At 39.1% G+C, this 24,886-nt stretch overlaps 1 protein-coding gene across 8 annotated transcripts in view; it reads right to left on the reverse strand.

Annotated features, from left to right (window-relative positions):
- Positions 1-24,886, reverse strand: part of ALKBH8 (alkB homolog 8, tRNA methyltransferase) — a 64,098-nt gene that overhangs the window by 18,605 nt on the left and 20,607 nt on the right. For all 8 annotated transcript variants that reach the window (XM_042905070.1, XM_042905065.1, XM_042905064.1 and 5 more), the window contains one exon: positions 7,312-7,418. In XM_042905070.1, coding sequence (XP_042761004.1) covers positions 7,312-7,418 — 107 coding nt within the window. The remainder of the gene's footprint in view (positions 1-7,311; positions 7,419-24,886) is intronic.

Below are 24,886 nucleotides of genomic sequence, written 5' to 3' on the forward strand. Positions count from 1 at the left end.
ATTTAAAAAAAAAAAAAAATAAAAATAAAAAAAAAAAAAAAAAAAAAAATGGGCAGAGGATCTGATGAGACGTTTTTCCTAAGACATACAGATGGTCAACAGGTACATGACAATGTGTTCAGTATCACTCATCATCAGGGGAATACAAATCAAAACCACAATGAGATATCACCTCATACCTGTTAGAATGGCTCTTACCAAAAAGATAAATTACAAGTGTCGGCGAGCAGGCAGAGAAGAGAGAACCCATGTGCACTGTTGGTTGGAATATAAACTGGTGCAGCCACTGCAGAAAACAGTATGAAGGTCCTCAAAAAATTAAAAGTAGAACTATCATATGATTCAGCAACTTCACTTCTGGATTTTTTGTTTCCAAAGGAAACAACTTGAAAAGATATCTGCAGTCCATGGTCACTGCAGCGTTACTTACAACAGCCAAGACTTGGAAACAACCTAAGTGCTCATCAATGAATGAATGAAGAAAATGTGTGTGTGTGTGTGTGTGTGTGTGTGTGTGTGTGTGTGTGTGTGTAGGGGAGAGGGAAGGGTAATGAAATATTATTCAGCCATAAAAAAGAAAGAAATCTTTCCATTTGCAACAATGTAAATGGACCTCGAGGGTACTATGCTAAGTGAAATAAGTCTGGCAAAGAGAAACAAATCCCATATGATCTCACATATACATGGAATGTAAAACAAAAACAAAGCAAACTTGGAACACGTGGGTGGCTCACTTGGTTAAGCATCTGACTCTTGATTTTGACTCAGGTCATGACCTCACTTGATTGTGAGATCAAGCCCTGCATAGAGGTCTGTGCTGACTGTGCGGAGCCTGCTCGGGATTCTCTCTCCCTCCCTCTATCTCTGCCCCTCCCCCACTCGTGTTCTTTCTCACAATAAATAAATAAACATTGTTAAAAAACCTTACAGGTATGCTGAACAGACTGGTGGCTGTGGGGCTGGTGGGGCCGGGCCAGGGTAGGCAGAGCCGTGTAAAATGGGTGAAAGTGGTCAAAGGTACAAATTCCCAGTTACATAAATAAATCCTGGGCATGCAGTGTATAACATGGTGACTACAGTGAATAACACTGAACTGTATATTTGAAAGTTGCTAACAGTTAATCTTAAAAGTTCTCATCCCAACAAAAAAAGCCTGTAACTACATGTGGTGATGGATGTTAACCAGACTTACTGTGATGATCATTTCACAACACATACAGATAAAGAATCATTATGTTGTACACTTGAAACTAACGCAATTTATATGTGAATTATATCTCAATTTAAAAAAGAATCAGAATTCCCAGGCTAATATCTTTTTAAACCACATCATAATTAACTAATTCGGGTACTAAAACGAAGTATTTTACAGGTCTTGATGCTATTTTAAAAAGAATTTTATTTCAGGGGCACCTGGGTGGCTCAGCTGGTTAAGCGTCCCACTTCAGCTTAGGTCATGATCTCGTGGTTCTTGCATTCAAGCCCCACATCTGGCTCTGTGCTGACAGCTCAGAACCCGTAGCCCGCTTTGGATTCTGTGTCTCCATCTCTCTCTGCCCCTCCCCAATTCTCTCTCTCTCTGTCTCAAAAGTAAATAGATATTTTTTAAAATTTTTTAAGTATTCTATTTCATTTTCCAAAAATTAATTTTTGAATCTTGACCTAGTATGCTACAACTTTACTATATTCACGGTTTAGTTCTAACATTTGTTTAGATTTCCTAGGATTTTCCTACATCCACAATCATAAAGAGTTTTACTTCTTCCTTTCAAATCTCAATAATCTTTACATCTTTTTCTTGACCTACTATACTATGTAAAACACCCACTATAATATTCAATAGAGGTAGTGAGAGCAGACATCCCTGCCTTGTTCAGAATCTTAGGAAAAAGCATTCCATATTTCACCATTCAATAAAATGTTAGCTGTGGGTTCCTCACAGATAGCCTTTATCCGACTGAAGATGTTTCCTTCTTGTCCTAGTTTGCCAAGTTTTTATCATGAATGGATGCTGAATTCTGTCAAATACAATTTCTGCATCAATCAAGATGATTAAATATTTTTTTTCTCCTTTGTCCTTTTAATGTCATGAATTACACGTTTTGGTTTCCAAATGTTAAACCAATCTTGCAATCCAGGGATAAATTCTACTTGGTCATGATGTATTTATATATCTCATACAATCGGATTTTCTAATATTTTTTAAGAATGTTTTCTCATCTCTGTTATGACAGATATTGGTCTGTAATTTTCTTTTGTTGTAATGTCCTTGACATGTTTTCGTGTCAGGGTAATGCTGGTCTCATAAAACAAGTTAGGAGAGTGGCTCTTGGAAAACAGCTTGCACTGAAGGCAATTTTTTAGAAGCAAAAGCAAGCAATCATTGCCTGATTTTATATGATTGTTACCCTGATAGCTGAAAATGATTAAAGCTATGGTATTAAATGCAGTCAAGATATTTTAGTACAATGAGTATCTTGAAACTCTTATTAGCAAGTAAATTTCTCTATTGAGGACTAAGTAGTTCTCTGTTATGGCTCTTTTTTTTTTTTTTTTTTTTTTTAATATGAATTGTATTGTCAAATTGGTTTCCATACAACACCCAGTGCTCATCCCAACAGGTGCCCTCCTCAATGCCCATCATCCACTTTCCCCTCCCCTCTACCCCCATCAACCCTCAGTTTATTCTCAGTTTTAAAGAGTCTCTTATGATTTGCCTCCCTCCCTCTCTAACTTTTTTTTCCCCTTCCCCTCCCCCATGGTTTCCTGTTAAGTTTCTCAGGATCCACATAAGAGTGAAAACATATGGTATCTGTCTTTCTCTGAATGACGTATTTCACTTAGCATAACACTCTCCAGTTCTATCCAGTTATGGCTCTTTTAAGTCAATTACTTCACTTGCCTACAATTAAAGCTTAGACAAAGGCCAAGCAATACTTAACTGCTTTTCTGAGATTTTCCACAATGGGTAATCCATAGGTTAAGAATAATCAATTCTTAGGGCTTTTGGGTGGCTCAGTCGGTTAAGCATCTGAATTCGGCTCAGGTCATGATCTTGCGGTTCATAGGCTCAAGCCCCGCATCAGGCTCTGTGCTGACAGCTCAGAGCCTGGAGCCTGCTTCAGATTCTGTGTTTTCCTCCTCTCTGGCTCTCTCCTGCTTACATTCTGTATGTCCCTCTCTCAAAAATAAATAAACATTTAAAAAATATTTTTTTAAAGAATGAATTTTTTTTTTATTTTTTTTTAACGTTTTTTTTTTTTTAATTTATTTTTGAGACAGAGAGAGACACAGCATGAACGGGGGAGGGGCAGAGAGAGAGGGAAACACAGAATCAGAAGCAGGCTCCAGGCTCTGAGCCATCAGCCCAGAGCCCGACGCGGGGCTCGAACTCACGGACCACGAGATCGTGACCTGAGCTGAAGTCGGACGTTTAACCAACTGAGCCACCCAGGCGCCCCAAGAATGGATTCTTTAAACAGTACTGAACATCCTTTTTTTCCTTCTGTACTCAAATTATAATCTAGTTGAAAAAATCTTAAATAAAAAGATAAAAACATTTTTTAGATTTAAATAATAGTTCAATAGAAGAGACATCTCAAGGATCAAACAATCTTTAGGAGTTTAAGGGAGAAATTATTTCAGGCTAATGTACCCAGAAGTTTTATAAATTATAAAGGAAGTCAAGGTTGAGCTCTATTTTAAAAACAAAGGAAAGGAAGCCTACTGCACTGAGGGCTGGCGCAAGTGGAAAGGCTAGAGGGTACAGAGGGCACCGTATAAATTTGGAGGAAAGAGAGCAATCGAGTCCAGCTGGACCATCAAGGTTAAGGGCACAGATCCTGAAGCAAGACTGCCTGGCTTCTCATCTTGGCTCTGACACTTAATGGTTCTATGACTCTGTACAAGTTCCATAACCTCTTTATGTTCCAATTTTCTTTAAAAATGGGACAAAGCATGGAACAAACTTTCCACTGCGACAGGATGAGTTAACTCAGCAAACTGTGTGAAACTCTAAGCACAAGGGCCAGCACAAAGAAAATGCTCCAAAAGTAATTTAAAAGAAGAATCAAAGAAATGTATAAATAAGGGCCTCCCTGGGTAGTCAAATACCCTCATGAAGCAGGTGGGCTTGTTTAGAAATGTGTCATTTGGTGGGGTGCCTGGGTGGCTCAGTCGGTTGAGCATCCGACTTCAGCTCAGGTCAGGATCTCACAGTCCGTGAGTTCGAGCCCTGCGTCGGGCTCTGTGCTGACAGCTCAGAGCCTGGAGCCTGCTTCGGAGTCTGTGTCTCCCTCTCTCTCTGACCTTCCCTGTTCATGCTCTCTCTCTGTCTCAAAAATAAATAAACATTAAAAACAATAATAATAATAATAATAATAATAATAATAAAAAGAAATGCGTCGTTTGCCGTTAAACACATTGGAATTGTTTCATTTCAAAACAACAAAGTGTTCTCTTCCACCCATTCTAGCTTTCCATTCTCTACTTGTAACACAGACGAGATCTATTTAGTTTTCAGGTGACTCTGTCACAAGATAAACACAACAGTGCAAGCACAGTGGTAAGTGACAGGTGATGCTCAGCCTCAGTGTGGGGAACCACAGAACCAGGCAGGAACTGCAGAGAACTTGAGAACGTCCGCCTCATCTAAAGAAGGCCACTGACTTAATAAAACCATGGCCAAGGGCTGCTAGGGCCCATTGTTGTCACATTTACCAATTTTCTTTTTTTTTTAATTTTTTTTGTAAATGTTTATTCATTTTTGAGAGACAGAGAGAGACAAAGCATGTGTGAGGGCAGAGAGAGGGAGACACAGAAATCTGAAGCAGGCTCCAGGCTCTGAGCTGACAGCACAGAGCCCAATGCTGGGCTCGAACCCATGAACTGTGAGATCATGACCTGAGCCGAAGTTGGATGCCCAACTGACTGAGGCACCCAGGAGCCTCACATTTCCCAACTTTCAAAGGACGCTGAAGACTCAGATTTTTATGTGAAAGCACCTGATTTTCTTATGTACACAATTTTTTAACATGCTACCACACATACCACCACTACCCCAGCCAAAGAGAACACGCCTGACCACTACATCTGACCCACGTGCTGCCCATCTGCCGTAAAGAGCATGGTGACTAGAATAGGAAATCTGAACTAGATCAAATTAAGAATTTGTAAGTAACATTTGAGGGCAGACATAACTGCCCTCTGGTCAATCTTGCAGAGATAACTCCTCTTAACAATGAACAGCACAATATACATTGGATGAGAAAATAATGTGATCAAAATGATGTTTAGGAGAATTAATCTGTACCATCACCCAGAATAGATTAAAACATGTTTATAACACAGGCTTATGAAAAGTCATTTTTCATTTTGTATTTGCTGAAATACCATTGCTCTGAAGTTTAAACATTACCAACAGAAAAAAGGTTAAACCTAAAAAAAAGAAAATGTGAATATTCTCAAAATTCTAGGAATACTTGAAGCCATTGGATCACCTCACCTTTTTCATTTACTGTTAAGTGAAAATATTTTAGATGGCCATGAAAAAAAAATCAGGTAAATTTAAGCCTCACTGCACAAAATCAGGCCATCCGTTCTTATGGTTCACATTCAATACAGGTTACAAATTCATTTACATGTTCATTTCCTTGAATTCTTATAAAAATGAATCAGTTAAAATCTTCAAGCAGGACATTATTAGCAAGTGAAGAACCCAGCAGTATTTTAAGTAGAATATAAGTAAATTTTAATGGTATGATGTCTCCCTTCTCAAGACTAAAGATATATTCTTATCAAAAGTGCATAAACCCATTTCTTTGAGATTAGATTCAGTTAAACAAACTCAAAGTGAGGGACATTCTAGAAAACAACTGGCCCCTTAAATATGCCAAAATTATGAAACACAGACAAGTTGAGGAACTGTTTCAAATTAAAGAAGACTAAAGAGAACTGACAAGTTAGCATGTCATAGACAGAGTCCCAGATCAGAGGGGAAGGACACTGTGAACTCACAGACGGATCCCAGATCAGAGGGGAAGTGTACTATAAACCACTAGGAAAGATCCTCTGCTTGACCAAACTTTAGTTGGCCTTCTCTGAGCCTGATTCAACCCCATCCTTGGGCAAGAGCCCAATTTTAGAAAGAATCCTGCTGAGTCAGTTTAACCAGAATCCCCCACTCTAGATATCTGATTGTCCTCAATAACCAAACATATTCCTCACTCCCCAACTGGCACCCCCAGGTGACCTCTGATCTGCAAGCATCCTATGTGGATTTAGCCAGAAGTGCCCCCACCCCCGGCCCCCCGCTCTGGCCCCATCACTGATGTTTCCTCTTCGTAATTTTCCCCCTACTGATACTGCCCCACCCCCATCCCAGCTCCTTGGCTATCAATCCTGACTTTTCCTTGTTGTATCTGGAATCCGGGCAAATTCTATACTGTGGTCCCTTTTCTCCTACTGCAACAGTTTAATCTGCTTTTACTACTTTAACTACTGGCAGTCTTTGACAGGACTGAACTATGAAGTACAACCAGCAAAATCTGTAGATGGTTTGTATAAGACTGTGCTAAGAGTATTTTTATCAATGTTGAGTTTTCTGAATTTGAGTTGCACAGCAGCCTTCTATCATAGGGTTTGGCAAACTTTTTCTGTAACAGGATCAAATAGCCAATATTTGAGGCATAGAGGGCCATGTACAGTTTCTGTGACATACTCTCTGTTGCTTTTGTTTCTTACAACCCTTTAAAAATGTAAAAACCAAAATAATAATCACAATCATAATAATCCTAAATTTAAAAAAAAAAATAAAAATAAAAATGTAAAAACCACTCTTGGCTCAAGAGCTGCACAGAACAGGCTATGGGCTAAATCTGGCCAACAAGCCATAGGTTGCCAACCCCTGATGTAATAAATATATTTGCTCTTAGGAAAACTGCAATGAGGCATGGAAGAGTAAAGGATCATAATGTCTGCAACTTGTTCTCGAACGACTCAGCAATAACAATAATAATAATGATAATATGTACAACAATATGTACACATGGTAAAATGTTCACAAATGGTAAATCTAGGTGAAAGGTGAGGGGAGTTCATTATACCATGCTAGCAACTTTCCATTAAACTTGACTTTTATCAAAATAAAAGGTTAAGATTTACCAAAAAAGGGGCATAGATATCTCTGGGGATTTAAACCTGGACACCTCAATGTACAGACATGGGGCCTGGTTCTGGCAGCTCAAGCAGGAGAGAATGAGAACTGTCACAAAGGAAGAGGTATTCTGTCATCAAGGTCACTTCAATACATACCCATGTGTCCAGAGGTATCTAGATTCTCCGGTCATCACCAGCAAACTCCGACGAGGCAACATAACGGGCACTGTGATGCCGTCTGGGTGCTTAAAGTCCATGACAACCTTGAAGGAAAGACAAAAGCATAAAGATGAATCAAAAATGTCATGTACTCCAAGGGTAAGAATGATTAATTGATTCTGGCTTTCCAGGTTAACAGGGATTCAGACACGATAATGCTTACAGAAGAGTATAGCACGGTGGTCTTCAAACTTCTGTGCACATAAAAATCAACTGGATGGCTAAAAAACACCCTTCATCCATAGGCTCAAACTTAGCAGGTCTAGGATGAGGCCCAGGAATCTGCATTTCTAACAATCACCCCAGGAAATTATGATGCAGGTGGTCTGAGGACCATACATACAGTGCAAAACACGAAGGCAGTGGTCAAATGCTAGGACTGGGGGCTGAAACATTCATATCCTGACTCTTCCATTTACTTGCTATATGACCCAGGACAAGTCAGTTAACCCCTCTGTGCCTCAGTTTCCTCAGTCCTTATAGGACTGTTACATGAATTAAATATATAATGGACATAAAAGACACTATCTGGCACATAATATAAAAATTCTACAATATAATTATACACAGGATATTAATAATTAATAACACCCCCCCCCAAACAACTATTAGATGCCTATTCTCATATAACCCATTTTGCCTTTAAAGTCATGCAACATTTTGGATACTGAAGGCTAATTTATAGGAGACAATCGAAGAACACAGGAACATTTTCAGTAACTCTTTCTAAGTTGTGCTCAAATATTATTATGAATAACAACCTATTAAGATACAACACCAGGAAACTATTTGTCCTCAGGAACCCAACTGCCAAAGAGTTCAGTCTAAACATAGCAGCAACTGACAAAGGTGACTTTAAAAGGCACACCATGGGGCTAAAAAATATTTTTAAGTGAACAATTCAATCCACTTGAAAAATAAATATGACAACGAAGTATCAGCAGGATGAACGGAACTTAGCAAAGCATCTTTGTTAAAGGTGAACTTTTAGCACAGTACTTCGCATAACAACTGTTACCGACTATTATCGGTTCAAAGTAGACAACAGACATGAAAATTCCTCGTAAACTACAAAGAATTATAAAGACCCAAGGTGCTTTTCTCCCTTTCGCATCTGTCCTGGGAAATAGGGAAAATAAAGCGAACTGACAGAATTTCATTTTCTAACAATTATCTGTTCCAAATGATCACTTTTGAAATTTCAAAAAATCATGCTCTAAAAATATTCTATTTATAAACACTGCAGATGAATTCTTAAGTTGTGGGGTGAAGTATAATGATACCTGCAACTTTCCAAAATGTATACGTAAGACGATGGACTGTTAAAAGAATGGACAGACGGACAACTATTCGATAAAGCAAAAATGTTAAAAAGTTAACTGTAGAATCTAGGTGGTACATATATAGGTATTTGCTATAAAATTCATTCTATTTTCCTATATGAAAATTTTCATACTAAAAAGTTGAGGGAAAGGGAGAAAAACCCACTCTGACCCATTTTTAAACCAACACATGAAAGGGCGCCTGGGTGGCTCAGTCGGCTAAGCGTCCGACTTCGGCTCAGGTCATGATCTCCCAGTTCGTGAGTTCAAGCCCCGCGTCGGGCTCTGGGCTGACAGCTCGGAGCCTGGAGCCTGCTTCAAATTCTATGTCTCCCTCTCTCTCTGCTCCTCCCCTGCTCACGCTCCGTCTCTCTCTCCTTCAAAAATAAAAATAAAAACATTTAAAAAGAAAATTTTTTAAAAAAACCAACACATGAAGGTTTCAATCTTCTGAAGAAAAACTAAGGTCCACGTAGAGGATAGAATGACAAGCAGATTTATTAATTTTTTTTTATCAGAGAAAATCATTTGTGGCTTAAGGAAATGAAAACTGTTGACAAGAAACTATTCTGAGAGACTAGACTCCCATTTATTCCTTAGATGAATATTTATTTTTCACTGTGTGAGCTTTCAAAGGCCACAATGGTAAGCAAGAATCATGTCCTCACCTGCCCAGAGGTTACAGTTCCTGGCTAATTAACACTCAACATTTGTTACAAATCTACAGTGCCTATTTACTTGTAAAATGCAAACACATTTCCTTCCATCAACAGAGAGTAATGATCTTAAAATTGGGAAATCTCAGTTTAGACAAAAGATCAGAACTAACAAGACAAGTATGAACTTGATGCTAATTATTTGGGAAATATGTGTCCTGAATACAGAAGCCAAGTTTCAAGGAAGAAAAATACACTACCAAGTAAGTCAAATTTTACGGGAATTAGGTTAGAATATACATAATACTTATCATTATTATTCATGATAATCATTATTAGTTTGCTAGACAGGCTCACAGAACTCAGGAAAACAGTTCACTCACTGTTTACCAGTTGATTATAAAATGTTATTATAAAGGATCCAGATGAACATCCAGATGGAAGAGACGTGCAGGGCCGTGTGTGTGTGGGAAGGGGCACACAGCTTCCATACCCTCTCTACTGTGCCCTTCTTCCAGCACCTCTGCATGTTTATCGGCCCGGAAGCTCTCTGACCCCCAGACTATTGGGATTTTTACGGAGGCTTCATCATGTAGGCATGATCAGTTACTAACTCTATCTCCAGCCCCTCTCGCCTCTGGAAAACAGGGAACGGGACTGAAAATTCCAAGCTTCTGACCTTGGCTTGGTCTTTCTGGTGAGCAGCCACCATCCAGGAGCCCATGAGGAGTCATCTCACTAGAACAAGACACTGCCATCCCCCAGGGAATTCCAAAGGACTTAGGAAGTCTGTGTCAGGAACCCGGGTGAGTTACCAAATATTAGAACAAAAAATGCTCCTAGCACTCTTCTTATTTAGGAAATTTAGAAGTGTTTTTGGAGTTCTGTGCCAGGAATTGGCGACACAGACTAATAAACTTGTTTTCTATTACCTCACAGGTATACAATGTGAGAGTTTGGTTTTTTTTTAATTTAAGAAAGTAATTTTTATTTATAAAATTAAAAGAAATTAAATTTTTCTTAAAACAGTCCATCATAACAGACTGTCATTATCATCATATTTATCATATTTATTTATATCATATTTATTTAAACTAAACAAGGCTTGTTAATACTAAAAAAAAAACTTTTTAAAAAATTCACAAAGGATTCACAATCAATAACGCTCCCTGCAACTGCTGAATCATTCTGCCAATGTGACAGCTTTGCTCCACAGGAGCTTTTTCCAATTATTCTTTTTGGTTTTACCTATTTTCCTTATTTTCCGAGATGGCAGAGTCAATAAAGATCAAGGTCCCAGCAAGCTCGTGGGGCATGATGGAGAATAATGTTCAGTTCAAAGCAAGCAAACAAAAAATCCTAGACTTTCTGATCTTATAAAACCTTTATGCATTCAAAGTACAATAGAAGTGAAAACCCCAGACACAGCCATCACTCTATCCTCAAGGAAAGATGACTCATGACAGAAAAGTACATGAAATAAATAGATCTCCGTGTCGGCTAAACAGGAAAATGAAGAGTACATTGCTACTGGGAGCATTTCCAAGAAAGAAGACAAACTTAATGTGGATCCTTACTGGTTAGAAAATTGGGTTGAGATCATGAACATTCTGAAACCCTGAACGGCATATGCACAAGAGACAATATGATGTAAAGCATGACATGTGAGTCACAGAGAACGATGAAGACTGATAGGGTGGAAGTCACTATGTCTGACTGAAGAAAATATCCCACAGCTGAGAATGTAGCAGGAGCTAGAGAAGTCCACCTGTTCCCCATTTCCTGCCAAATATAAATCTTCTGTAATTGCACTGATGTTTTCATTGGATTCAAATGAAGCAAGAGTTTGCTTATTTTAAATGGCAAACAAGGGGGCTCCTGGGAGGCTCAGCTGGTTAAGCGTCTGACTCTTGGGTTCAGCTGAGGTCACGATCTCATGGTTTGTGAGTTCAAGCCCCACATCGGGCTCTGAGATGACACCGTGAAGCCTGCTGAGGATTCTTTTTCCCTATGTGTCTGCCCACTCAATCTCACCCCCACCTCTATCTCTCTAAAAAATAAATAAATGAATATTTTTTTAAAATGGCAAACAAGTGACTCTACATGTTTCATCAGGGCCATGTCTACCACATTTGGACAAGTGGGAAAGGAGAAAAGGAAAAAGGGAGAGAGTCACGAATGCAAATATACGAGACTGAAGCTATAAAGTATTTACAAAGAAATACAGGTCATGTCAAAAATGTCTGTTTACATACTCTCCTTGGACCACAAATACAGAATCCCAGTGTATCATGAGATATATAGTCCATTGTGGGGGAGAAGAGGAACTTAGAACATTTTTAGTAAAACAAATAATAATTTTTTGTCTCTCTACAAAAAATGACGCCCCTAAATGTGTACTTTGCTAAACTGAAAAGTAGCTGGAAGAAAAGCCTGCTGATAACACCATATTATTCCAGGGCAGAGGAACTAATAGGAATTTTGTCTGGGACACTTGGAGAACACTGGCTGATGTCAATGACCTTTCAATCTCCTACCCGCGCCATATAAGTCTGCTTAGTTTTCATCCTTTAAGGCAAGTTAAAATCAAAGACCAAAACAAACCTATTTCCCTTCCTGGACTCCTATTGGCAAGATATGTTTCCAAACAACAACAAAAGCAGGAGCCTTGAAATTTGCTAAATTTCTTGAACGCTGAGAAGTCAAGATTACCAAGTCTTGTGAAACTCAAAGGAAAGAAACTGTGGCAGCCACACACCCTGAACATACTAGACCCACGGTCTCCCATTTGAAAATCGCTGAAAGAAAACAAACTCTACTCCCTTGTTGCACAGTCAGAAGCAATTTTGTAATGTCCAGGCCTCAATATTCTTGTCGTGAGGGGCAAAGTCGCGCATTGGAACATATAGATGAGATGGTACTTTGTGGCACAGCAAAGTGGTCCTTCAAGAAGTACGTGCAGGAAAGAACTACCGCTGTGGCCCAAATGCCCTCGTTCCCCACTGCCTCTGAGAGAGGATGCAAGAGGCAGAGCATCATCTGAGCTTCTGGTGTGAAAACTTTCCCCGCTGGTCAGATACCACGTGTGCATTTAGGATCCATACCTGGGAACCTGCCTACAGTAGTGGATGTGTGAAACAAGCAAAATCAGGCTAAAACTTCAGAAGAAAACACCACAAACAACTCTAGAGCGTATGTCAGCAAATTCCACCTGTCGAATACGACTCTGTCTTCCAAAACTAGGTCTCCGCTGCTGAAAGCATAGAGGCTGGCATCTCTACATCTTCCCCAAATACACATGATTTTGAACCGTTTTGTCTGGCTGAGCTCAAGTAGAATATAAAACAAAAGTGGAAGCATTTTTTAGTTTAAATGGTCTAAATACATTTGCAAAAGGCACAAAAGAGAGCAAAGTAAACACTGCACAACGGAAGAATACACTTGAAAAAGAAAAGATGCTGAATTGGACACACTGTAGCCACCACTGAATATTATAAATGCTTAGCTTAAATGTCTGTAATATATTCATGCTCACGTGTTTGCACTGGGACCACTTGCTATCAGCTTTCATTTACCACACGGAGGCTTCATTCCTTTGCAGGAACTGTAAAGTGAAAATCCACATCCCCCAAAGTCGGAATCCAAAAACAAGAGACAATCACAAACCACTTCAGTAAAATTAAATTTTGCTCTATATATGACAAAACTCCAAAGGTAATGAAACATTTTAGCTTTAAAAAACATTATTTGGGGGCACCGGGGTGGCTCAATCGGTTAAGCATCCGACTTCCGCTCAGGTCATGATCTCACGGTTCATGGGTTCAAGTCCCACGTCGGGCTCTGTGCTGACAGCTCAGAGCCTGGAGCCTGCTTTGAGTTCTCTCCCTCTCTCTGTTTCTCCCTCTCTCTGCCCCTCCCCACTCATGCTCTGCCTCTCTCTCTCAAAAATAAACATTAAAAGCTTTTTAAAAAATTATGATATTTTATGCTTATTTACTTGTTGCATTCTGTCTAGTAGATTACACTCAACAAATATTTTTGAATGAATAAATGAATGAATAAATTCACCATCAACAATTTATTTGAAAAGAATAGGGTGATGTACCTTACATTTTTGGACAGAAAGCTTCCAAAATTCCATTTAATTCTTTTCTGAGCTTTCCTCCTTAGGCAAAATAAGTCAACAGATTCACATACACAGATAACCACAATGAGACAGCTAAAGCAAAAAGAACAATAGTAGTCACGAGTATATCTACTCCTGAGGCCCTAGCTTACTTCTCATGAAGCAAAACCCACTTATTAGAATAGCTTCCATAGGTACCATAATGAGGTACTACTTCACATCTCTTAGAGTGGCTACCATCAGAAGGAAGGGAAGGGAAAGGAAGGGAAGGGAAGGGAAGGGAAGGGAAGGGAAGGGAAGGGAAGGGAAGGGAAGGGGGAAAGAAGGAAGGGAAGAAAGAAAGGAAGGAAGAAAGGAAGAAAAAAATAAGGGAAGGGAAGGGAAGGGAAGAAGGAAAGAAGGAAGGTGAAGGAAGGAAGGAAGGAAGGAAGGAAGAAAAAAAAATAAGGGGAGGGGAGAGGAGGGAAAGAAGGAAGGGGAAGAAAGGAAGGAAGAAAGGAAAAAAAATTAGGGAAGGGAAGGGAAGGGGAAGGGAGGAAGGAAGGAAAGAAGCAAGGAAGGAAAGCCAAACAAGTATTAAAGAGTTAAAGACGTGGAGAAAAGAGAACCCTTGTGCACTGCTGCTGGGAATGCAAACTGGTGCAGCCACTGTGAAAAACAGTGTGGAGGTTCCTCAAAAAGTTAAAACTAGAATTGCTCTCTGATCCAGCAATTCCACTTCTGGGTATTTACCCAAAAGAAATGAAAGCACTAATTCAAAAAGATATCTGCACCCCCATGTCCACAGCAGTATTATATACAACAGTCAAGACATGGAAACAATCTAAGTGTCCATCAAAAGATGAATGGATAAAGAAGGTGTGATATTTATACACAATGGAATATTATTCAGCCATTAAAAAGAAAGAAATCCTGCCATGTGTGACAACATGAATGGACTTGGACCAGGAGGGCATTATGCTGAGTAAAATAAGTCAGACAAAGACATGCCATATGAGCTCACTTAATATGTAGAATATAAAAAAATTAAAACACCAAACTCACAGATAGAGAACAGATTGGTGGTTGCCAAAGGCAGGGAGTGCAGAGTGGGTGAAATGGGTAAACAAACTTCCAGTTATAGAACTAGTAAATCGTGGGGAGATAAGGTACAGTATGATGACTAATAGTAATACGGTGGTGTATATTTGAAAGTTGCTGAGAGATTTTAAAAGCTCTCATCACAAGGGGAAAACATTGTAATCATATGCAGGGATAGATGCTCACTAGAGTTACTGGGACTTACTAGATTTACTGTGCTGATCATTCCGCAATATACACATATGCCAAGTCATTATGTTGTGCTCCCAAAACTAATACAATGTTATATGTCAATTACATCTCAATTACAAAACAAAAAACTCCAAAACTATGAACTATACACTAAAACAACAACAACTCACTGCTGGTGCGACGATTATGGTACATCAGTGTCGGCAGTAGGGGTGGCAGCAACAGTAGCTGCCGTTATTGTTGAATTCTTCTCAATTCTGTACAATTAAAATTCAAAATTATATGCCAACTTCAATCTGTGACAGAGAGCACAGAAAGGAGGTGACTTCTCCATGGTCCATTAAGAGTTACCAGTAGGGATGAGCTACAACCCAACTCTCCTGACTTGTCCAACGATGAACCCAATCGCTGTGTGAAAACGTAAGGATCTAGACACAAGACACACAGACTTTAACTTTTTCAGTTTCTAGCACTACACTGGAACATTTGATTGAATGATGATTACAACTGCCATCGGGTGCCTATATTACCTCATTTCTATTTATTCTGTGAAAGATTAATATGAAATCCTACTGCCTTTGAAGTTGATATTGTACAGATTTAGCATTTTAACATTTTCTAACTCAACGACTCAGAATTCTAGCTAAATATCATAATTGTCTGTAAGCCTTCTATAAATATAGAGAACTGGCCTTCATCTCAGACATTCTGAATCAGAATAAACCACAGTACCTGCTCGGGAAAAAGATAGTCTAGAGAAACATCTCTAGATATCTCTAAAGAACAGAAATGAACCACAGAGACCTCAAATATATAAATATCAGAAACAGGCTATAAAATAAAAATTCTTACCAAGTTTACAGATATAAATGCTAAACCTGAAAATTTCAGCAGAGAACTGGAAATTATTTTTTTTAAAGACACTGTAAATTTGAAGAAAAACAAAGTAGATACTCTGAAACTGACAAATACCATGACTGAAACTAGGCCACTGATGAATGAGTTTAACAGCAATAAGACATGGTTGAAAAAAAGAATTAGTGACAGAAGAAAACTGTCTCTAACAAAATACACTAAACACAGAAGAGAGGGCAAGCAAAATAAAGTCTATAGAAAACAGGCAGATGGACAGAGAACAGAACAGAGGCAAAAATCTATAGGGATAATGGCTCAGAGTTTTCCAAAATTGATGGGGAGTAAAAAATCCACAGGTTCAAGAAACCCAATAAGTCCCAAGAATAAATAAACCCATAAAAATAAACAGAATAATCAGGCACATCAAAATAAAAGTACAGGAAACACAAGAAAAAGAAGAAAATCTGAAAAGAAGCCAGAGAAATAAACAAAGGTCATGGGAGTGATAATGTGAGCCACAAGGAAGTCAATGAAGTCTTGCACGCACTATAGGAACTGCCAACCTCAAATTCTATACCCAGTGAAAATAGCCTGAAGGATGAAGGTGAGGTGAAGACACCTGCAGACAGAATAACAGGGGCAGCCAGCAGTGCACCTGGACTCAAGCAAATTTAAAGGTTGTACATTGTGGAAAAGGAAAATGATCCCAGATGGGAGGTCTGAGATCAAGGAATGAAGAGAAAAGAAAATGGTAAGTATGTCTAAATGATCACTAATGGTATAAATCAGGGAAGTAGCTAAAAAAAATGAAGAGAATTCAACTGCACAGTAATAACAGTATGTAAATTATAAGGGAGTCTCAGAGTTAAAGTGTTCTGAAGTTCTTATACTATTCAGCAAAAAAGTAAAGATTCCAATTACGCTTCAACTCTGAATGAATCTCAAATAATTGTGATGAGTAAAAGAAACCATACAGGAAAGAGTATATACTGCATGACTGCTGTATAAAAACTCTGGAAAATACTATGTAATCTAAGATATTAAGGAACAGGAGGACACAAGGAAACTCTTGGGGATGATGGATATGTTCATTATCTTGAGAGTGGTGAAGCTTTCATGAGTGTTTATTTTAATATGTGCAGCTATTGACAATTACACCTAGGAGCTGTTCTTGGAAGAAAATATTGTGGGGTGCAGTGAAAATAGTACTTGAAAGCAAAATTCACAATTTTAAAAATGTACGTCAAGAACGTTTCCCAGGTTCTACACTGATCGACTGGAGGAAATTAAACAGAGCAGGGAACTGAGGAAGAGACAAAGTCTGTTTTGTTTTGTACGGGAGAATAGCAGTGGGTGGTAAATGGCTAAAGACAAAGATAACAAGTTCATATGTAGAAAAAAGAAAACATCTTTTAGAGAGCTGGATATTCACATCGAAAATCTGAGGTGGGGACGGGGTAGTCAAGGCTGGAAATGTTTTTCTATCTCCCAAATTGCTTGTGAAAATGCTGTTCACGTCAATAAAAGCTCTTTTAAGGAAGGAGCCAAGATGGCGTAACAGCATGGAAGCTTTTAGTGTGTCTTGTGTCCATGAAATACAGCCAGACCAACACTAAACCATCCTATACCCGAGAAAACTGATTGGAGAAATAACACAACAATGCACACAACCTGAACCACAGAATTCAGCAGGTACATGGCACGGAGAGCTAAACGTGGGGAGTGAGAAGCCGCAAAATGTAGGGAACTGCTTTTGTGGGCAGAGAGAGGACAGAGACTGGGGACGGGGTAGAATACGGGAAAAGCACCCCTCCCCAAAAGCAGTTGGAGAGAAAGTAGAAAACTGGAAACAGCCACAGGGACTAAACTAAAAAGGGAGAAAGGAGAAAGGAGAGGGTTTAAATTCCATTAAGACTGTAAACAAGGGGAGCGCAAAGGCTGCAACTCCACAGCTCGATACCTGGCGGTGCTCTGGTGGGAAGGGTAAATCCCCAGGAACAGAGTGGGGTCTGGGAGGTTCTCAGGCCACACAGGGAAAAGCAATTCCACTGCTGGAAGGACATTTGGTAGAGACTGCTGAAGCCACCTGGTCCCAGCAGACCCCGGAAGGTGGCCACATTTGCTGGTGCTGGGACAAGGTCGTTAAGGGTATAGCCTGGTGCCAGATTTCGGTTGCAATTTTCCATAATCCCTGAGACGCTGCTGCTATGCTATATCTCACAAACTTTTTCTGGGGCGGGCTGGCATCTGGCTGCAGTCTCGGGGCACCGGCAACAACAAGGTCCAGCGGGCGAACCTGGGTACAGCCTATATTTGGCCATTGCTTGGTGAAACCCTCCTGCAGAGGGGAGGAATGGGTCAAAGCCACAGACCGTGGACATAAGGGGCCGTGGAAAACAGCCACATCTGAGACAAGGCTTGGGAGAGAGGTACTGCCTGGGGTCTGGCCACAGAGAGTAAAGAAGCGGGGAGTGGACGAGAGCTGAAGGCAGACGATGGTGCGCAATTGCCTATCCAAGAGAACACACTGGGTAGCTGGGTGGCGCCATTTTCACCGCTCCCGAGCATGTGAATACGCACCTATGAGCGCCGCAACAATCCACCCCAGTGGGCTAGCAGCGCCATCTAGTGGAGAGCGGAGCTGTTATACCGAGTCCCACCCAACTGGGACAGCTTCGCTCTTCAAGAACACAAACCTCACTGCCGGCTTAATTTATGGACTATAAAGAGCTACACAGACTGACTTCTAGGGGAAAATGAAGCAATTTCAGTCCTACTTCAATCTGTTAGCAGGTTCATCTATTCAATTTTCTTTCTTTTTCCTTTTTCTCTTTTACAAACCTTTTCTTTTTCTTGAATACAGAAAGAGAAAATATTCATTTTTATTTTCAATTTTCATTAAAAATGTCTTTAATTTTTATTACTATATTTTTTCTTTTGTGTAAATTTTTTCAAAATCTACTTTACTTCCATCATTTTATTTTAGTCTACTTCAGTCTACTTTATTCACCTTTTCAAATTTTCAAACAATTTCCTTTTTTTCCTTTCTTTTTCTTTATTGTTTCTTTTTTTTCTTGAATGAAGAGAAAAACTTCATTTTTACTTTCAATTTCTATTAAAGATATTCTTATTTAATTTTCATTACTATATTTTTTGCTTTTATGTAAATTTTTTCAAATTCTACTTTACTTCCATCATTTTATTTTAGTCTACTACACCGTATTCACTTTTTCAAATTTTCAAACAATTTTTTTTCTTTTTCTTTTCTTTTTTTATCTTTTTTTCTCTTTTTTGTTTCTTTTCTTTTTTCTTAAATGCAGAAAACAAAAAAATTCATATTTATTTTTAATTTTTATTAAAAATATTTTTCTTTAATTTTTTTCTACTATATTCTTTACTTTTGTGTATGTTTTTTCAAATTCTATTTTACCCCCATCATCTTGTTTTAGTCTACTTCAGTGTATTCATCTTTTCAAATTCTCAAACGATATCCTTTTTTTTTCTCTCCCACCCCCCTTTTTTTTCTCTAATCTGTCAAACCACTTTCAACACCCAGACCAAAACACACCTAGGATCTAGCACCAACTATTCGATTTTTGTGCATGTGTGAGTTTTTAATTTTTAATATAAATATTTTTTTAATTTTAATTTGTTAATTTCAATTTTTTCTCACTCATTAATTCCTTTTCTCCATTCAAAATGACAAAACGAAAGAATTCACCCCAAAAGAAAGAGCACAAAGAAACGACAGCCAAGGATTTAACCAACACAGATATAAGCAAGATGTCTGAACCAGAATTTAGAATCACGATAATAAGAATAATAGCTGGAGTCAAAAATAGATTAGAATCCCTCTCTGCAGAGATAAAAGAAGAAAAAATAGCCAGAATGAAGTTAAAAATGCTATAACTGAGCTGCAATCACGGATGGATGCAGCGGCAGCACGGATGGACAAGGCAGAACAGAGAATCAGCGATATAGAGGACAAAATTTATAGAGAATAACGAAGCAGGAAAAAAGAGGGAGATTAAGGCAAAAGAGCACGATTTAAGAATTAGAGAAATCAGTGACTCCTTAAAAAGGAACATCAGAATCATAGGGGTCCCAGAAGAGGAAGAGAGAGAAATAGGGGTCGAAGGGTTATGTGAGCAAATCATAGCGGAAAACTTTCCTAACCTGGGGAAAGACACAGACATCAAAATCCAGGACTCCCATTAGATTCAACAAAAACTGACCATCCACAAGGCAGATCATAGTCAAACTCACAAAATACTCAGGCAAGGAGAGAATCCTGAAGGCAGCCAAGGGAAAAATGTCCCTAACATACAAGAGAAGACAGATCAGGTTTGCAGCAGACCTATCCACAGAAACTTGGCAGGCCAGAAGGGAGTGGAGGGATATATTCAGTGTGCTGAATCAGAAAAATAAGCAGCCAAGAATTCTTTATCCAGCAAGGCTCTCATTTAAAACAGAAGGAGAGATAAAAAGTTTCCCAGACAAACAAAAATTAAAGGAGTTTGTGACCACTAAACCAGCCCTGCAAGAAATTTTAAGGGGGACTCTCTGAGAGAGAAAAGATGAAAATATATATATATATAAATAAATAAATAAATACCAAAAGCAACAAAAGATTAGAAAGGACCAGGGAACACCACCAGAAACTCCAACTCTACAAGCATCATAATGGCAACAAATTCATATCTTTCAGTATTCACTCTAAACGTCAATGGACTCAATGCTCCAATCAAAAGACACAGGGTAACAGAATGGTTAAAAGAACAAGATCCATCTATATGCTGTTTACAAGAGACCCACTTTAGACCTGAAGACACCTTCAGATTGAAAAGGGATGGAAAACCACCTATCATGCTAATGGCCAACAAAAGAAAGCTGGAGTAGCCATACTTCTATCAGACAAGCTAGACTTTAAAATAAAGACTGTATCAAGGGATGCAGAAGGGCATTATATCATAATCAAGGGATCTATAGACCAAGAAGACCTGACAATTGTAAACATTTATGTGCCAAATGTGAGAGCACCCAAATATATAAATCAATGAATCACAAACATCAAGGAACTCATCGATAGTAATACCATCACAGTAGGAGACTTCAACACCCCACTCACTGCAATGGACAGATCATCTAATCAAAAAACCAACAAGGAAACAATGGCTTTGAATGACACACTGGACCAGATGGACTTAACAGATATATTCAGAACATTTCATCCTAAAGCAGCAGAATATACATTCTTCTCCAGTGCACATGAAACATTCTCCAGAATAGGCCATGTACTGGGACAAAATCAGCCCTAAGTAAGTACAAAAAGATCAAGATCATACCGTGCATATTTTCAGACCACAACACTATGAAACAAGAAATCAACCACAAGAAAAAATTTGGAAAGGTAACAAATACTTGGAGACGGAAGAACATCCTACTAAAGAATGAATGGACTAACCAAGCAGTTAAAGAGGAAAGTAAAAAGTATATGGAAGTCAATGAAAATGATAACACCACAACCCAAAACCTCTGGGACTCAACAAAGGCAGTCATAAGAGGAAAGTATATAGCAATCCAGGCCTTCCTAAAGAAGGAAGAAAGATCTCAGATATACAACCTAATCTTACGCCTTAAGGAACTGGAAAAAGAACAGCAAATAAAACCCCAAACAGGCAGAATACAGGAAATAATAAAGATTAGAGCAGAAATTAATGCTATCGAAACCAAAAAGACAGTAGAACATATCAATGAAATGAGAACTGGTTCTTTGAAAGAATTAACAAAACTGATAAACCACTAGCCAGTTTGATCAAGAAGAAAAAGGAAAGGACCCAAATAAATAAAATCAAGAATGAAAGAGGAGAGATCACAACCAAAAAAACAGAAATAAAAACAATAATCAGAGAATATCACTGGGGCACCTGGGTGGCTCGGTCGGTTAAGTGTCCGACTGCCGTTCAGGTCATGATCTCGCTGTTTGTGGGTTCAAGCCCCACATCAGGCTCTGTGCTGACAGCACAGAGCCTGGAGCCTGCTTCGGATTCTGTGTCTCCCTCTCTCTCTGTCCCTCCCCCGCTTATGCTGTGTGTCTCTCTCTGTGTCAAAAATAAATGAACATTAAAAAAAATTTGTTTAAAGAATATTATGAGCAATTGTATGCCAATAAAATGGGTAATCTGAAAGAAATGGACAAATTCCTAGAAACATATAAACTACCAAAACTGAAGCAGGAAGAAAAAGAAAACTTGAACAGACCCATAACCAGTAAGGAAATCGAATTAATAATCAAAAATCTGCCAAAAAACAAGAGTCCAGGGCTAGATGGCTTTCCAGGGGAATTCTACCAAACATTTAAGGAAGAGTTAACACCTATTCTCTTGAAGCTGTTCCAAAAAATAGAAATGGAAGGAAAACTTCCAAACTCTTTCTATGAAGCCAGCCTTACCTTGATTCCAAAACCAGACAGATACCCACTAAAAAGGAGAACTATAGACAAATTTCCCTGATGAACATGGATGCAAAAATCCTCAACAAGGTATTAGTCAACGGGATCCAACAATGCATTAAAAAAAATATTCACCACGACCAAGTGGGATTTATACCTGGGATGCAGGGCTGGTTCAATATCTGCAAAACAATTAACATGATGCATCACATCAATAAAAGAAAGGACAAGAACCATATGATCCTCTCAATAGATGCACAGGAAGCATTTGACAAAATACAGTATCCTTTCTTGATAAAAACCCTCAAGAGGGGTGCCTGGGTGGCTCAGTCGGTTAAGCGTCCGACTTCAGCTCAGGTCATGATCTCACAGTTTGTGAGTTCAAGCCCCGCGTCGGGCTCTGTGCTGACAGCTCGAAGCCTGGAGCCTGCTTCGGATTCTGTATCTCCCTCTCTCTGCCCCTCCCCTGCTCATGCTCTGTTTCTCTCTGTCTCAAAATAAATAAAAAGCATTAAAAAAAAATGTTTTTAAAATAAATAAATAAAAATAAAAACCCTCAAGAAAGTAGGGATAGGAGCATACCTCAAGATCATAAAAGCCATATATGAACGACCCAACGCTAATATCATCCTCAATGGGGAAAAACTGAGAGCTTTCCCCCTAAGGTCAGGAACAAGACAGGGATGTCCACTCTCGCCACTGTTATTCAACATAGTATTGGAAGTCTTAGCCTCTGCAATCTGACAACACAAAGAAATAAAAGGCATCCAAATCGGCCAGGAGGAGGTCAAACTTTCACTCTTTGCAGATGACATGATACTCTACATGAAAAACCCAAAAGATTCCACCGAAAAACTGCTAAAATTGATTCATGAATTCAGCAAAGTTGCAGGGTATAAAATCAATGCACAGAAATCGGCTGCATTCCTATACACAAACAATGAAGCCACAGAAAGAGAAATCAAGGAATCGATTCCACTTACAGTTGCACAAAAAACCCATAAAATACCTAGGAATAAATCTAACCAGAGAGGTGAAAAATCTATACACTGAAAACTATAGAAAGCTTATGAAAGAAATTGAAAAGGACACCAAAAAATGGAAAAAGATTCCATGCTCCTGGATAGGAAGAACAAATATTGTTAAAATGGCGATACTACCCAAAGCAATCTACACATTTAATGCAATCCCTATCAAAATAACACCAGCATTCTTCACAGAGCTAGAACAAACAATCCTAAAATTTGTATGGAACCAGAAAAGACCCCAAAGAGCCAAAGCGATCTTGAAAAAGAAAACCAAAGCAGGAAGCATCACAATCTCAGACTTCAAGCTATACTACAAAGCCATAATCATCAAGACAGTATGGTACTGGCACAAGAACAGACACTCAGATCAACGGAACAGAATAGAGAGCCCAGAAATGGACCCACAACTGTATGGCCAACTAATCTTTGACAAAGCAGGAAAGAATATTCAATGGAATAAAGACAGTCTCTTCAGCAAGTGGTGCTGGGAAAACTGGACAGCGACATGCAGAAGAATGAACCTGGACCACTTTCTTATACCATACACAAAAATAAACTCAAAATGGATGAAAGACCTAAATGTAAGACAGAAAGCCATCGGGCGCGCCTGGGTGGCTCAGTCAGTTGAGCCTCTGACTTCAGCTCAGGTCATGATCTCGCTGTCCGTGAGTTCGAGCCCTGCGTCGGGCTCTGTGCTGACAGCTCGTTGCCTGGAACCTGTTTCAGATTCTGTGTCTCCCTCTCTCTCTGCCCCTCCCCCACTCATGCTCTGTCTCTCTCTGTCAATAATAAATAAACATTAAATATTAAAAAAAAAAAAAAGACGGAAAGCCATCAAAATCCTAGAGGAAAAAGCAGGAAGAAACCTCTTAGATCTTGCCCGCAGCAACTTCTTACTCAACACATCTCTGGAGGCAAGGGAAACAAAAGCAAAAATGAACTACTGGGACCTCATCAAAATAAAAAGCTTCTGCACAGCGAAGGAAACAATCAGAAAGACTAAAAGGCAACCGACAGAATGGGAGAAGATATTTGCAAATGACATATCAGATAAAGGGTTAGTATCCAAAATCTATAAAGAACTTATCAAACTCAACACCCAAAAAACAAATAATCCCATGAAGAAATGGGCAAAAGACATGAATAGACGCTTCTCCAAAGAAGACATATAGATGACCAACCGACACATGAAAAAATGCTCCACATCACTCATCACCAGGGAAATACAAATGAAAACCACAATGAGATACCACCTTACACCTGTCAGAATGGCTAACATCAACAACTGAGGCAACAACAGATGTTGGTGAGGATGCGGAGAAAGAGGATCTCTTTTGCATTGTTGGTGGCAGTGCAAGCTGGTGCAGACACTCTGGGAAACAGTATGGAGGTTCCTCAAAAAACTAAAAATAGAACTACCCTACGACCCAGCAATTGCACTACTAGGCATTTATCCACGGGATACAGGTGTGCTGTTTTGAAGGGACACATGCACCCCGATGTTTATAGCAGCACTATCGACAATAGCCAAAGTATGGAAAGAGCCCAGATGTCCATCGATGGAGGAGTGGATAAAGAAGATGTGGTGTATATATACAATGGAGTAGTACTCGGCAATCAAAAAGAATGAAATCTTGCCATTTGCAACTACGTGGATGGAACTGGAGGGTATTAGCTAAGTGAAATTAGTCCATCAGAAAAAGACAAATATCAGATGACTTCACTCATATGAGGCCTTTAAGAGACAAAACAGATGAACATAAAGGAAGGGAAACAAAAATAATATAAAAACAGGGAGGGGG

This window comes from Panthera leo, chromosome D1 (genome assembly GCF_018350215.1).
Source record: "Panthera leo isolate Ple1 chromosome D1, P.leo_Ple1_pat1.1, whole genome shotgun sequence".
Taxonomy (NCBI): domain Eukaryota; kingdom Metazoa; phylum Chordata; class Mammalia; order Carnivora; family Felidae; genus Panthera; species Panthera leo.